General features: G+C 33.3%; 2 protein-coding genes across 2 annotated transcripts; both read left to right on the top strand.

The window, feature by feature from the left end:
* Positions 1-3,448: 3,448 nt before the first annotated feature.
* LOC144572849 (S-adenosyl-L-methionine-dependent methyltransferases superfamily protein) lies at positions 3,449-6,044 on the top strand. The gene is made up of 5 exons (XM_078322527.1): positions 3,449-3,731; positions 3,958-4,100; positions 4,621-4,808; positions 4,916-5,029; positions 5,655-6,044. Exons 1-5 carry the CDS (start codon positions 3,504-3,506, stop codon positions 5,807-5,809), a joined length of 828 nt encoding a protein of 275 aa, XP_078178653.1. The 5' UTR covers positions 3,449-3,503; the 3' UTR covers positions 5,810-6,044.
* A 6,286-nt stretch (positions 6,045-12,330) lies between these two features.
* On the top strand, positions 12,331-15,390 carry LOC144572556 (E3 ubiquitin-protein ligase RING1-like). The gene is made up of 3 exons (XM_078322177.1): positions 12,331-12,910; positions 14,127-14,651; positions 15,129-15,390. The coding sequence occupies exons 1-2, from the start codon at positions 12,435-12,437 to the stop codon at positions 14,632-14,634; spliced, it is 984 nt and encodes a 327-aa protein (XP_078178303.1). The 5' UTR covers positions 12,331-12,434; the 3' UTR covers positions 14,635-14,651; positions 15,129-15,390.
* The last annotated feature ends 732 nt before the right edge of the window (positions 15,391-16,122 follow it).

Below are 16,122 nucleotides of genomic sequence, written 5' to 3'. Positions count from 1 at the left end.
CAATGATGACACACATCTACCTTGAAACTAATCTGATAGCTATGAGACAGAAGAACAGACACAAGTAAATTGTTTACTGGATCGTGATATTGTACAGTACAGCATCATCTGTGTAATTGGATGGTCATGATGTGTTGCCAGATGCCACCCATGATTATAGAAGTTAAAACAGTTTTAACTCTATTTACCAACATAACACAGATCCTATTGGGTCACACCATATAAGAGTTAATCGGAGAATCTTATTGTTATTGATTATAAATTGGTTATGATCAATAGTAAGATGGTTATAATTAATTATACGTGTTATAATTAAATTATAAATGTTATGTAAAAATAACAAGCAAAAACATTGGTTAATTTATAAACGTGTGTGACACGTTGTATAAAAGTTAACCGGTTAATTTATAAATGTGCATGACACATTATATAAATTATCGAAACAACAACCGCAAGAAAAATATATATATAATTGTTCAGAATAATTATACGAATATTATTTGTGTTCGGGCCGAGGGCATTCGGGTTTTTTCAGATTCGTCCTTATCCGCATGACATGTCATCGATCCTATCCAGATGACACGTCATCGATACCGAAACAAACAACCGAAGAAAAATATATATAATTATTCAGAATAATTATACGAATATTATTTGTATTCGGGCCGAGGGCATTCGGGTCTTTTCAGATTCGTGCTTATCCGCATGACATGTCATCGATCCTATCCAGATGACACGTCATCGATCTTATCCACATGACACCTCACCCCCTAGGTGGCATGCCTTGTCATAGGGGTATTTTGGTCTTTTCACACCATTTTAGAGGCTATAAATAGAGGGGTGCATGAAAGGATTAAATAACTAATTCATTCGTACCGGTTTCGTGTCGAAACGGATCGGTATTTTCTCTCTTTCTCGGTTTCTCTCCCAAATAGTGTTTCGGTTGAGAAAAGAAAGTTATACGTACTTGACGTATAATCTTGCGGGTTGTTGTGGAGTATATTTATGGGATCGATGAATAGTGTTTTATCGAATTTAGCGGTATGTCAGTTTTGCATATTGATGAAACTGAGCAACCGAAAATTCGTGTTTACGGGTTTTCGTCTTTTTCCCGTGAATAGTGTTTTTGCAGAATTTCGCGGTTTACGATATTTCTGGCAGAAGAAATAAACCGCTCTCCGGTTAGTCCTCGTGGATAACCGATAGAGGCATCATACATCTGATGCTCCGTTCCGAGTCGATTCCTTCCCTGGTGAGGCTCTACTCGCTCGGTCTGCATTCCAACTGTGATTTGGAAACAAGGTATAAATATGTTATATTAATCTATTTAATTTGTAAGTAGGTTAAAGTTTTAGAAATCAATCATGGAGTAGATCTGTAAAATGATTAAATTGGGTTTTGATGCTAAAGGAATACTGAAGGTGGACCGCCTTGGAAAGTTTCCTGACATACCCAGTTTAATCCTGAGCTTAAGTTGGCCATAGAAATTTTTGTTCTACGGTCATTCCGCACCTTAAGCCTAAAAGGGGTTTTGGTTAGCACCGCGTGAACCCCAACAGATGCGCCTCGCGTCAAGTCTGATGAGGGTCGCATCAAGGTCTCTTAACTTCAGCAATTCGCTTGATTTCACCAATTTTCCTGCAAGATAAGAATGAAAGCACAGCAGTACCAAATTATACACGTAATCATTATAATAGATTTTATTTGATGGCTCAGAATTCGTGTTTTGGTACTGAAATTGGTCAAAACAATAGGTCGGATATAGCAATATCACATTGCAATGCATGGACCCCCTTATGCATTGCACTATAATCATGGATTTAAAGTCCAAACGACCGATCCGAACCGTTAGATGTTTAATCCATATTGAAATGTGTTTGGAGACCAAATTTTACATTTTTTGGAATTTTTTTACTATTTATTAAGCATTTTTTAAAATTGTTGTTTTGCTGTGAACAGTAAAAAACAGTAAAATTTTCTGAACCATCAGATCAGCGACTTTCAAAATTGCTTAATAAATAGTAAAAAAATTCCAAAAAATGTAAAATTTGGTCCCCAAGCACATATTAATATGGAGAACAAGATGAACGGTTCAGATTGGTCGTTTGGACTTTAAATCCATGATTAATAGTGCAATGCATAAGAGGGTTCATGCATTGCAATGCACCATAGCCCATCTCTATATGTATATATAATATAATATATATGTTAAAATGTGCTTGCATATCAAATTTTATATTTTTTTGAATTTTTTTACTATTTATTAAGTATTTAACAAAATCGCTATATTCAGACCATTGAATTTTTGTACCCATCTTAAAAAATAGTAAAAAAATTTAGAAAAATGTAAAATTTGATCTGCAAGCACATTTTAAAATATCCATCATGTTGAACGGTTTGGATCGACTGTTTGGACTTTGAAAACTTTGAAAATACCGATCGTTGAATGCCTACCATTGAACGAAAACTTAAACTGAATTTTTGAGGTACTAAACGAGGGTTCCAATGCCTCATTTTTTTTATACCTCATCATACCTCATATTTTATATCTTCATTTTCTTAATATTCAAAGTCTAAATTGTCGATCCGAACTGTTCAACATGATATCCATACTAAAATATGGTTAGAGATGAAATTTTATAATTTTTGAAATTTTTTTACTATTTTTTAAGATGGGTAGAAAATCACTGTTTTTTGAACGGTTCAAAAACAGTGATTTTGTACCTATCTTAAAAAATAGCAAAAAAAATTCAAAAAATATAAAATTTCATCTCCATGCATATTTTAGTATAAATATTTTGTTGAATGGTTCAGATCGACAATTTGGACTTTGAAAATGAAAATATAAAATATGAGGTATGAAAAAAATGAGGCATCAGAATTTCAAAAAAACGTCGTTTAGTGCCTCAAAAATTCAGTTTAAGTTTTCGTTCAACGGTAGGCATTCAACGATCGGTATTTTCAAATTATTTTCAAATCCGGCATGAAAAATGTTGATCCGGATTATTTGTAGTAGTCTTTCGAATAAATCAAATTATATAGTATTCCATCTATTTTAAAAAAATATATATTAAATATTTGTAATACTTCAATACAAAAAATAAATAAATTATAAAAAATGAAAAAAAAAGAATCCGAAAAAAAAAATTTCTAAAAAAAATTTTCGGAAAAATTTTTTTCCTAAAAAAAAAAAAAATCCTAAAACTAGAAAAAATTATTCCGGTTTAAAAAAAAAATTTTCTAAAACTTGAAAAAATTATTCTGATTTTAATATCCATTTACCGGAAATTTTTTTTCCGAAAATTGGTGTTGAAACCGGAAAAAAAATTTCCGGTTTGGATAGTTTTCGAAATTAACGCGAGGTTTGGTTAGTTTTTTAAATTTATATTTTTTTTTATATAAATAAAAAAATCGGAATTATATCTAACCAGTTTCTTTTCTTTTCTTTGTTTACCATTTGCAATTAAACCCTGCGCAGCTCCTAGATGCTCCGCGGCGCCTGAATGGAGGAACAGGAACATGAGGTGGAAGCGCCACGATCGGCGCATCTAGGAGCGTACGCCGGAGAAACGCGTTTAGTAGAGTCGGCGGAGGAGGAGGTAATGCTTCTGTGGGGATTGGGACAACCGACGTCGCAGCGTCAGAACGCCTTCGTGCGTCAGTCCTCCCACACCCTTTCTCTCGACTGCTGCTCCCGCCGCCTCACTCTCCTCCAATCCCCTTCCTCAATGGTTCTCTCTCTCTCTCTGCTTCCTATGAATTGTACATGTGTGTACTTGTGGGCTGTAGCATTCATGATGCATCTATGTCTAATTGTCTATGAATTGGTTGGTTGTTACTTCATTTCTTCTTTTTTTTATTGGTTTGCAATTTTGCAATATCACCACTAGGAAGGTTAGTTGATGTTTTTGTTATGTTTCCATTTTTTAAAATTTATTTACCATTTTGTGGTTGCAGAGCACTCCAGGTGTGACAGGTGCGGTTATGTGGGACAGTGGGGTTGTACTGGCCAAGTTCCTCGAGCATGCAGTTGACCTTAGTCAACTGTCTTTAAAAGGCACTCGGGTGGTTGAACTAGGTGCCGGCTGTGGCCTTGCCGGGTACCGCTTATTAACATTCCTTTATGGCTATATTTTGTGTTTCTTTATACAAAAACAATCCAAATCTCAAAACTTTAGGTGTTTGCAAAAATAGCAAAACTAAAGGATTCAACTGTAAAAGATGGAGAAATCTTGTTGGTTCTATGCAATGATATTCGAGTCTGGATCCTCTGACGTAACTCAAATTTTGAGTTTAGATTTCGACTGTCCGATCAGAATTCGGGCTAATCCTGGCCGAGGTCGAATGCACATGGCACCTTTAATATTCATGCTAAAGCATATCGGATAGTCCAGAATGAACTCAAAATTTGAGTTACACTCAGGTGATATGAATTCAAGTTAGTCCCCCTGTCAAAAGCATTTTGTATTGATCTGGCTATGTGGTACATTCTGACACTAAATATTCCATTATAAATCCAAGTAATTCGAAAACAAATTGACAACTAACAAAATCCTAGCAGTGCCTGCTGATTTTATTTTAGTGACAATTTCTTGAGAGATTTTACATTATTTATTGTAGAATTGTAGCCGCTCTTCTTGGAGCTGAAGTGGTACTAACTGACCTACCCGATCGGCTAAAATTATTGAAAAAGAATGTAGATGCGAATTTTGAAGATGGGCCCGCAAAGGGCTCTGCTAGGGTTTCTGAGCTCACCTGGGGTGATGATATTGATTCAGAACTCGTCGAGCCGTCACATCCCGATTTTGGTACACATTTCTTTCACTACTGTTTTGTAAAATCAGGGTTTCATTGTTAGTTTTGATTCAGTGAAAATTTTGTCACTTCTTTTTTATTTTATATTATTGTGATGCAGTAATTGGATCAGATGTAATCTATTGTGAAGCAGCAGTCAATGATCTATTGATCACTCTGAAGCAACTATGTGGGTCCCATACTACAATCCTCCTTGCTGGCGAACTCCGAAATGGTCCCTTCTGACACCTTCACTTTTTTTTATTTACATATTTGCACATTGTTTATTTGTACTACTGGCAAAATTTCCAAGTATTGATCCTATAATTCCCAACCCCTGCACAAAAGCACGTGAAGATAATAAATTAATGAATGAACAAATCAATGCACAAGTTAACAATATATAAACATTATAAAGGCACTCATGCAATGGGGAAATATTTACTAATTCATTCCCTCACATGACACTCGGCACGAAGAAAGAAGCATCTAGGCAAAGCCTATGATAGTGGTACTGTTTAGATTTGGATCTCACAAAGAAGCATCTAGGCAAAGCCTATGATAGTAGTACTGTTTAGATTTGGATCTCACAAAGAAGCATCTAGGCACAGCCTATGATAGTAGTACTGTTTAGATTTGGATCTCACAAAGAAGCATCTAGGCAAAGCCTATGATGGTAGTACTGTTTAGATTTGGATCTTCTGATCAAAATCCGGACCAACCCGGCCCAAGGCGGGATGCACGGGGCCGCTTTAATATTTGTGTGGACTCTTCCGGATCTAAACAAAAATATTCTGTTACCTTAGGTGATATGAATTCACTCGAACCCATCAATGTAAAATTTTGTGTTATCCTGACAGATGCCGTAGTAGAGTGCTTTTTGGAGGCAGCCCTGGAGGACTTTACTATTGGTTGCATTGATCAACAACAATGGCATCCCGATTTCAGGAGCAATCGTGTTTCGTTGTTTGTCTTGGTGAAAAAAATTGAGGCTTCAACACAAATTGATTTTTAAAAGTTTGTAATTTCTACCAATTGACTTCAACACAAATCTTGGTTTCAGCTTGTGTTTGTATTATGTTATCTCGTAGAAATCTTAATCTAGAGCTAGTAGTTTTATTATGTAGCAAAATTATCCTTTTTTTCTTTTCTTTTTTGTTTCTTGTAGAATGTTTTGTGATGTAAATTAATGGCTTATTTGCGACTAAAATTATTATCCGCAGTGCCACCGTTTTTCCTGTTATGATGTTGTAATTTGTAAAGATATATGAGTGAGACTGTCATAATATGCATATTATGAATCGACCCGTGCTATGAATTCATAATTCTATTTTTAAAACTTAAACAGTTGATCTTAACCATTAAACACGATCTCCATATATGGAAATTTTCTTGGAGACCAAATTCTAGATTTCTTATAAATTTTTTACTATATTTTTAGATAGATAGGAAATTACTACTTTCGGATGGTCTAGAAATTTTAGCAGTGTTATCAGAATCAGACCAGACCGGTCGGTTCAACCGGAATCGGTCACCTGTCCGGTTTGGTTCTTCTCTATTATCGCTTCAGCTACTGTATCGGAAAAAAATGATTTTACCGGCCGGTTCGTATTGAAAATTCACTGTATAAAATCGTACAAAACTGCGGTTCAAATCATATTTCACATATCTTGCTCTTGTTGTAATTTGATTTCATATATCTTCTAATTTTTCGAATTCCCCATGTCTTGCCATTTCTCCCTACGCTGAAATGGTAGGAAATAAGAAATTAGTTCACCATTATTCTTCAATCTTCTTATAAATATCGTTGTGTATTGCACATATGTTCAATCTCATTCCAAAGGGTAGGCTTGAAACGAAATCACTAACGGACCTACATCAAATACTGTAAGTAATTTCCTTTAATCATTAAAATCGAATTTGCAAAACATGCACTTGAAAAACTTGAATTGATTGTATTGAATAGATTAATGCATTTAAGGTGTTCGATGAAATGCTCAAACCAAAATAAGAATTGGATGAGAGTTGTGGAGTTGTCAATGGTTGTGTCTAAGTGTCTGGTAATAAATTTATACATATTTCTTTCTCAATCAAATACTTGCAAGCAAAAAATTGTAGTGATAGTAAGCATGACTTAACAATTTTTGATGACATATCAGTAAGGTGGTAAGCATAACTAAACTTGTGATTTATTCCATTGGAAGAGAGTTTAGTACTAGTAAATAGAGGAAAAAAACATATTTTATCAGATTGTCTGATCTACAACAAATGCACCAAGATGGCAAGATTTTTTTATATTTCTACTTCTTGCTTTTTAACTTAGAAATATATTACAGTAAAATCAAATGTGTAACTACAAGGTACTAACCTCTTAATTGTAAACTTCAAAAAGCACGGTTTCGAACTTATTATGTGAATCACATTCGTATATCCCATGAAACCTCAATTTTTGCAATTTCATATATTTTTTAAGAACCTAATCATTATTGTTATACATAAACTATGTCGGCAACTAATATTGAAGCAAATGGACATGCCGCACCTCCTATGAAAACAGATGAAGAGGTAAAACAAATCCAGCTTGGTTGAAATGTTGTGACAGATAATGTCGCGCACATAGTGACAGACATTACAAGAAGTTATTTTACTGCAGGTAAATTCTTGTATGGACAAGAAATTTGAATGTTGAAGGTAAATTCTTGCTAAATTGCTTTAATCTGATTCCATGGTTATAGGTCTGTCCAGTGTATCTAAGCTTAACACAATTCATTTGAAGTGTCGAATCATAAGAGACATTTTTTTTCAGTTTTTTACATAGAAGAAATGAGTAAAATTACTCAATATTAATCAATTTCTTAAACTTATTAATATTATGCAATGTCAGTGCTTCAAAGTATGTAGAGAAGATGAACGCAAGTGTTTATTAATTTATAAACTTTTATTTGAATTAAAATTATATTTTTTGAATCTGGTCAACTCTCAGTTGACTCTTTCTATTTATTTTCCAGATCCAAGTTATTTTATTTGTTTTTCTCAATTTGTTAATTCAAAAATTATGCAAAAATCATAGAAAAATACTTCTAATCATAATCTATGTACTGTGTAAAATTTAGAAAGACATTCAAAAGGTATAAAAAGATGATTTTTTGAAAGATATGGACAACAATGCCCTTATATGAACACATTGCTTATTCTAAAGATTTATGTGAAGATATTTTTCTTATTATTGAACAACAATGACCTGGAATCAGATTAAGACAATTTACCAACAATTAAGGCTTATATATTCTTTATTTTCCAAACTCTACTTTACAAACAAGAAGTGAGCTAAAACAATACCATACCAGTAAGAACTATGCAATAACATACAGGCACTAATCATACCTCATAGGTAACCAGTTGAGTTTATGTTGAATCCAAAGGGCCTAGCAAACAAAGGCTAAATTAAATTGGTAACAAGCTAGTCTGCTACTTTGATGAAAGAACTATACACTGGTAAATGTCACATGGTAATCCAAGAAAGAACTATAAGCAGAAGGCATTAAACTAACTTGTCAAATTAAAACAAAATTGGCATACCCTTCCATTTGGGAATTTGTATTCCACTGCCATCCCTTTAAGCAAGCTTGTACCTAGCATATCTCTCACAATGCGTGGAACCTTGTTTACAGAGATCTTTTTTGACATCTTAATCTCCATATTATTCTTGTGAGAGAGAACTCCACTTTCATTTGCTTCATCTGCCACAACAACACTTCTTGAACCCCTCTGTCGAATCCTTCAGCAAAAACCTCATCACCTGCCTTCTCAACACTTAGGTTATGCAGATCCTAACGATGATATATATATATATATAGTACGGCTAACGCGCTTCCTTTAGCATATGGGCCGAAATGCTTCCGGTGGAAAGTTGAAATTTCAAAATCCAAAAAGTCGATCTGAATCGTTCATCTTCTTCTCCATATTAATATCTGCTTGGAGACCAAATTTTACATTTTTCTGAAATTTTTTACTATTTATTAAGCCATTTTGAAAATCGCTGATCCAATGGTAGCTTCTGATTTTTACTGTTTTGTAAGCCACCGTTGGATCAGCAATTTTCAAAGTTCCAATAGTCAATTCGAACCGTTCAACATTATTATCATATGAAAATATACTTGGAGATCAAATTTTATATTTTAAAAAAAAATTTACTATTTTTTGAGACAATTAAAAAATCACTTGATCTAAAAATTATGGACCATCTGAAAGTAGTGATTTTCTACCTAAAAAAAATAGTAAAAATTCTAAAAAATATAATATTTGGTCTCAAGTATATTTTCATATGATAATAATGTTGAGTAGTTCAAATCGACTATTTGAACTTTAAAGATAGAGATATAAATCCAATGCACGAAATGATCTGCGCATTGCAAAGTAACATAGCCTCACTCATAAAGTTTTGCTGAAGAAATGGTAATTTGTTTTAATTTAAGAATAATTATTTTAATCCCCACACTCCAGTACCCGCATTGTACCCCCATCTCTTAAACATATTTTAACTTCCCATAAACTAACTTAACTAACTAGTTTAATTAAATTTATTCACAACACTGTGATCTTTCAAGTTTAATTAAATTCATGGGTATAAATACTTGAAAGATAATAAATTAATACTTGCAAATTAAGATATTAATACTTTGCATGTCTAACTTGATATAACTATATAAATGAAGCACTCAAACTACATGGGGGAAGAATCATACACGTTTTTAGAGTTAAGTTTTTGTTTTTTTAATATCTTTCACATTTCTCACGTTCTATGAGAAATTTTGCGAATTTAAAACCATGAACGTATTCTACGCAATTTTATCTCAAATGAGATCCATAATGACGTACTTTCGGATTCATCATCACACAAGTATTTATACCTCATTGTGCAAGTATTTATACCTCATTGTGTAAGTATTTATACCTATACTTGTAAGTATTTTATCCCTAATCGTGGACCCCGCATCTCTACATCACATTTCCCTAATCGTCCCTACGTTAACTTTTCTCTAACAAAAATAGTTGACCACATAGGTATAAATACTTCCGTGCATAGATATAAATACTTGTAATACTTTTAAATGTCAGGAGTGTCATATGTGAAAAATATTAGGTATAAATACTTAAATGACGAGGTATAAATACTTGTGTGATGACGAGCTCGAAAGTATGTCATCATGGATCTTATTTGAAAGATAAAATTATGTAGAAGACGTTCGTGGTTTTAGATTCGCAAAATTCCTTATAGATCATGAGAAATGTGGATGAGATTGAACAAATAAAATTGGGGGGATAATGGGGGAATGAAAGTGCGGGTACTCATATCACGTCCCTTAATTTAATCGCACTGTGTTATCTGAACAATCCCAAAAGAAGTACAAAAAAATACTCTGATGTATAGCAATTAGTTACCATTCGTTTAAATTTCTTTTCATTTAAAAATACTCATTTTTTTCTTAGATAATTGACAGATTAATATTCTTATCATTATTTTTCAAAATATTTGTAAAGGAATTTAAAATAAAGACTTTAACTAAATAAATATACAGTTTTAGAAAGTTTTTATTCTTCAAGATAAAGATACAGTCCCTTTGATCTAACTTGACAATTTAGTTTGTTTCCTGTTCGGCTAAATTCAATGTAATCACATGATCGAATCGAAGTTGAATTTTCAAGCTCCGTAGTTTGTACAAAACAAACTAGAACAATTTATTATTATTATTATTATTTATCATCATCATCATCATTTTTCATATTTTATATTTTTAATATAAAACTTAAATATTGTACTTTTTATCCTTATTTTTTGTTTTTCTTTTCCATTTTGAAAAAAAAAACTAAATCCATAGCGTCGAATCGGAAAAATCTCGAGACACAGCACAAACGTAAAACGTACTTGCATTTTTTTTTGTAGTTGCTTATTATTTTTTATGTAAAAAAGTTACAAACATGCAAATAAATCGAAAACTACAAACAATGTCGATTGACTATTAATTTATTGTTATTGAATTGATATTGTAATTTTAAATTACCTTAAAATGACTTTCGATTTAAAAAATGGAAAATACACCTGAAATGTAAGAAATTTGACTCAATTTTTCGGGTTTCAGGCAATATTTTTTAGTCCAAATTAAAATATCCGTTATGGTTTTGTCTCGTAATTCTATGAATCTCTTTGCATTCTTTCTAAAATGGAATCATAATAATAAATCGAAGTTTCTCACAAAATATTGCATTTGTTTAAAGTCCAAATTTTCATTTTTTTTGTTGAATTTCTTCAACCTGCCAATTAATATAAATTAGTTATCAACAAATTAATATAAGTTTGAATTATATCTTTATTATTTTTGTGAATTTAGTTTTCAAACTAAAATAAAATTATTTGAATGTAAAAAAATTGAAGTGTTGGTGCATAAAATACGTTGTCCATGTTGCTTTTACTTCATAGCTAAGAGCATCTACATCCCTAAAACTCAAAAAGATTTCTAAATAACTGTTAACTACTCTTTAGAAATTATAATCTTTAAAGTTCTAACTCTCACATCCCTGAAACTCATTTTAGAGTTTCTATTAAGCCACGCCAGCAACAAATTAAAAAGGAGAAACAATTTGAGCCAATAATTTGGCCAACATAGAGTTTATAAATAGTTTCCTAATAAGAAACTTTCCTGCATAGTTTCTAAATAAGAAACTCTCCCACATCCCTGAAACTGAATTAGAAACTGACACGTCAGATTAGAAACTCTAATAGTTTCAGAGATGTAGATGCTCTAATATTCTTTTCTTTTTTCTCAACAACTAATGTTTAATACGTAATTTTTTACACTAAATACAACAAGTAACCAACACCTTGTTTGGATGGAGAGTAAAGGAAGAGCGAGAATGGAAAGAAAATAATATTTTCCGTCGAATCGTGTTTGGTTGACAAAATTATATTGGATATAAAAGTACAGAAGGTTAAAGATTTAACCTTGTATTATTACAATCAATAGAATTAATTTTCCTTCTAATTTGGAGTATAACATATATAAATAAATTTTATTGTAAATATTTTTTAAAAAAATAACACAAATGTCTAACCTTATATCTTACCTATATAATTATCATATAAATTTATTGTCACAGTTCTACAACAACCATTAAATTTCTCATTAACCTTCTAAATTTTAATCAACTAAACAAAAAAAAAGACAAAAATTAAAATTAAATTTATATTTTCTCATTAATCATCAAAATACAATATATATATATATATATTAATCTTTCTTTCCATTCCATTATATTCTCTTTTATTCTTTATCTCCCCTTCCTATGCTCTTCATCCAAACGTGTAAAAAAATCGTCGGTCAAACCGTCAAAGAAACAAAACATGTGTTTGTGGTTTTCTTTGCTATATATCCAGATTTATTATTTATTAATTTCAAAATGCAAAAATAAAAAAAAAATCGGGATTTTATCCTTTTAACTATTACCGCCTAGGCGCCTACTATCATTTGCTCTCTTAGAGGAAAAAAAAAAAAAAAAAAACAAAGAAAAAGGAAAAAAAGAAGCAACTTCTCATTTTCGCTGACAGTTTCCACCTCCTTTCCTCTCCTCTCCAGTTTCCGACCATGTCGACCTCCGCCGCCGACGTGGTGCGCCACTACTACTGCCATCGGTGCAGCCTAGAACTCCCTCTCCCACCACCACCGTCTCCCGACGACGACGTCATCTGTCCCCTCTGCAACTCCGGTTTCATCGAAGAACTTCCGCCTCGTAACCCTAATACTAACCCTGACCCGTTACACTCATTCGATCTACGCGACACAAACGACCTTTCCGAATTCATAGGTGCCACTCCTGCTGCTGCTCCACCTTTTGCTGTTGCTGGGTCCGATGGATTCGACCCTTTTGCTTTCTTGCATTCGCATCTGAATTCTCTGCTCTCTGGTGGTGCCAGTATCCAGATTGTTGTCAATAGAGGTGGTGCAACTGGTATGGGTATGGGTATGGGCATGGGCATGGGCGGCGGCTCGATGGGGGATTACTTTTTTGGATCCGGGCTCGAGCAGCTGATCCAGCAACTCGCTGAAAACGACCCGAATCGGTAACCACTACCCATATATTGTTTTATTATTCAGTGAAATTTGCATCTCTTACTTTTGGAAGTTGCAGTTCACATGCTGGTTTCATGTTATATGGTTATAACATACTAATTGCATTTGCATGTTCTGCACAGTGGATCGTATATAGTTTGTAATTACATTTCCTTGATCTGAAAGCAATACTTGGTGAGAAGTGTTCACTACCGAATCACTATTCTCCTATGTTACAACGCCTGCCACTCAAATCCTCACTAGGGTTTGACAATCATTTGATGGGGACTTAAGAGCGAGAAAGAGAAAGTGAGGAAATGGATGGAAACAGGAAAGAGAAGAGAGGCATAAGTGCATATTCTCCTGTTTGACTTGGGAATCTTTCTAGTGAAAATTCAGATTTGTTCAGACATGAATTCTCTGTGCTCTGACAAATTTAAATTAAAAGAATGTCATATAGAGTTTTAAGGTGGTCAAAGGTTTTGTCAATATATATAAATTTCACTATTTATATGTACGTGAACATGTACAACTTTTGTAATTTATGCCAATACAAAGTCCAATAGATCAATTTAGGACATCAGCATATACATGCTAATATGTTACATTGGTTTCAAGTCATAATTAGATATCATGCTTATGATATTTTTTATCAGCTATCTGGTACCTTTTAGTCTTAGATTCATATTCAATGTCAGGGTAGTATAAGGTAGACAATTTGCTTACGTAATTAGGTTTCCATAGGCGTTATATATGAAGAAACTAGCAAAATCTCATGCCTTGATTAATACCTAAATTTTCATTATGAAATTTCCACAGATTGTTGCCTTAATAATGTATATTGTAGTGGCTACACATTTATCTTATTTTGATGCTTCCATTAATTGCCTAACTTTTTTGCGCCTTTATTTAATTGCCCAGTGTGACCAGTTACTCGTCTCTGGCACCTGTCATATCTACTTAGATCTGTTAGCAGATTTTTTAACGAATTTATTGCCTTTATCACGCATAAATGGTTTTCGGGCTTAATTTTTCAATATTTCTGTCTTTAATATTTACCTTACTTTTTTTAATAAATTCAGTTAAAACATGATATAATCAAACTTTATAGCACCCCAGTAGTTTACTCACAGCATGCATTACATCATTTCATAATTACTTGTTGCTGCTACATTTAGTTACTTATTTTATATCTGATGAAAGACACCTTTTTTTCCCTGTCAATAGGTATGGCTCTCCTCCCACTGCCAAGTCAGCAATCGCTGCCTTGCCAGATGTAACGATTACACCGGACCATTTAAAGACTGACTCAGCCTCTCTGGTCCAGTGCTCCGTGTGCATGGAAAATTTTGAAGCTGGGATTGGAGCAAAACAGCTGCCATGCAAGCATTTATTTCACAAAGACTGTATTCTCCCCTGGCTGGAGTTACACAGTTCCTGTCCAGTTTGCCGTTACGAGTTACCAACCGATGAGGAGAGTAGGCAGAGAACTGAACCTGTTGCTGTGGGGTCCGGTGGTGGGTCCGGGAACGCTTCTGGTACAAGTGGTCCAGCGTCGCCAGGTCAGAGGGTGGTGGAGAGGAGATTTAGGGTTTCTTTGCCTTTTTGGCCGTTTGGCAGGTCGGGATCTGGGCCGGGTTCTCAAGGGGAAGGGAGTGGTGATGGTAACGCCGGTAGTGGTACAGGCACTCAAGGTGGGACCGGGACTGGGACCCCTATGGAGGATTTGGATTGAAATACTTGTGTTGAAAGGTATTGTTTCTTTTAGTTTTATTAATTTTTCTTTTCTTTTGTTCTCTGATGCCCGACATGTGGTATGTGTTGTAAGTCTCAGATTCTGGTAGACATTACAGTCAGGTCCCATTTTGCTTGAATTGTTTCTTTACTTGACTAGCATGCTACATTCTTGACATGTTTACAAGTAGCACCTAACCATTAGCTTAATACGACAATGTAGATGTATATAGTTTGTTTCGTATAATACTGGCTTGTAACTCTTCTAAGGGCTTGTTTGGCTTTATAGGATAATTTTTTTATGAAAATTAACTCGAGGAAAAAAATCTGCTGTAAGAAAGCGTGTTTTAAGGGAAGATAGAGATTCCATTGAAATGTATATTTTAAATGTGCAAATCTGGGTAAAGAAGCTTTAATTATGGTGTAGTTACGATGTTTCTATGATAAAAATACGGTTTTTCATTTATTAAATATTTTTCTCTTTGATGTTTGCAGTGGGCATGGTGTTTTGTGGTGTGTGTGATGTGATGAATTGTGTGATGATTGTTTTTGGATTCAATATAGAGAGTTAGATATATGATATGATATAGCAGCTTAACCCATGAATGGACGTGGTTTCACTTTCACCACACCAGTCATAATTTGGGGCCTCTTTTCCTTCTTTTTTTGCAATTTGGTAAACAACATGTAAAATATCTTGCTATATTTATGAACTCCTCTAGCCTTGTTGCCTTCTTGCTATGAAATTATTTGTTAATTGCCTTCGTCTGTGCTGGTTTGTTTTGTTCTTTTTTCTTGCAGTTGCAGGGGTAAAATGAGTAATAGGTATAGGGGTGCTTAGCTGCCCCTATAATTTTGGAATTTATTTAGATTTATATTTTAAAAACTTTTTATATGGTTGAGGCCTCCTTCTAACCCCATTATTTTTTCAGTTAGTGGTATTCTCATCCATCCATCCGAGATCCGACAGACATCTAATTGATTGTAAGCACACTAGTTTATGTTAACCTTTTCTTATCTTTTGATGGATAAATGGAGACTTATTCAACGGTAGTTTTTCATCTCTATTAACCTGAAGCATTTTTACTGAAAATCTGCAATTGCCTCCGAATATTACATACACTATTTCTACGAATTATGATTTTCGTATGGAAAGGATGGACTATATTAACAATATATTTATTAGGAAATAAAAAAAAATTGTATATATATATTTTTTATTAAGATGAATTGAATATCAAATTTGGTAACATTTTGAAATATATTTGTTCATCACTCCAAACTTGATACATGGTCATGATAGAAAACAATTTTTTAATTATAAATCACAATTCTGAATTTTGATAAATTATAATATTAATTTATCAGTATATTATTTCCAACAATTGTCAATATCATAGTCAACTTTGTTTTTTAAATTTATAAAGACGTACTTTTAGAATCTGAATTTTCCAACTTTATTTTTATTTTTTTGGTAAGATGTGCAAAA

Source organism: Carex rostrata, chromosome 20 (genome assembly GCF_964058835.1).
Source record: "Carex rostrata chromosome 20, lpCarRost1.2, whole genome shotgun sequence".
Classification (NCBI taxonomy): domain Eukaryota; kingdom Viridiplantae; phylum Streptophyta; class Magnoliopsida; order Poales; family Cyperaceae; genus Carex; species Carex rostrata.
Note: the sequence above shows the minus strand (reverse complement) of the source record. Positions and strands in the feature narration are given on the sequence as shown.

Coding starts and splice junctions, on each gene's coding strand:
- LOC144572556 (XM_078322177.1), top strand. CDS start 12,435: ATGTCGACCTCCGCCGCCGACGTGGTGCGCCACTACTACTGCCATCGG. Junction 12,911..14,126: donor GCTGAAAACGACCCGAATCG/GTAACCACTACC, acceptor CCCTGTCAATAG/GTATGGCTCTCCTCCCACTG.
- LOC144572849 (XM_078322527.1), top strand. CDS start 3,504: ATGGAGGAACAGGAACATGAGGTGGAAGCGCCACGATCGGCGCATCTA. Junction 4,809..4,915: donor GCCGTCACATCCCGATTTTG/GTACACATTTCT, acceptor ATTGTGATGCAG/TAATTGGATCAGATGTAATC. Junction 5,030..5,654: donor TGCTGGCGAACTCCGAAATG/GTCCCTTCTGAC, acceptor TTATCCTGACAG/ATGCCGTAGTAGAGTGCTTT.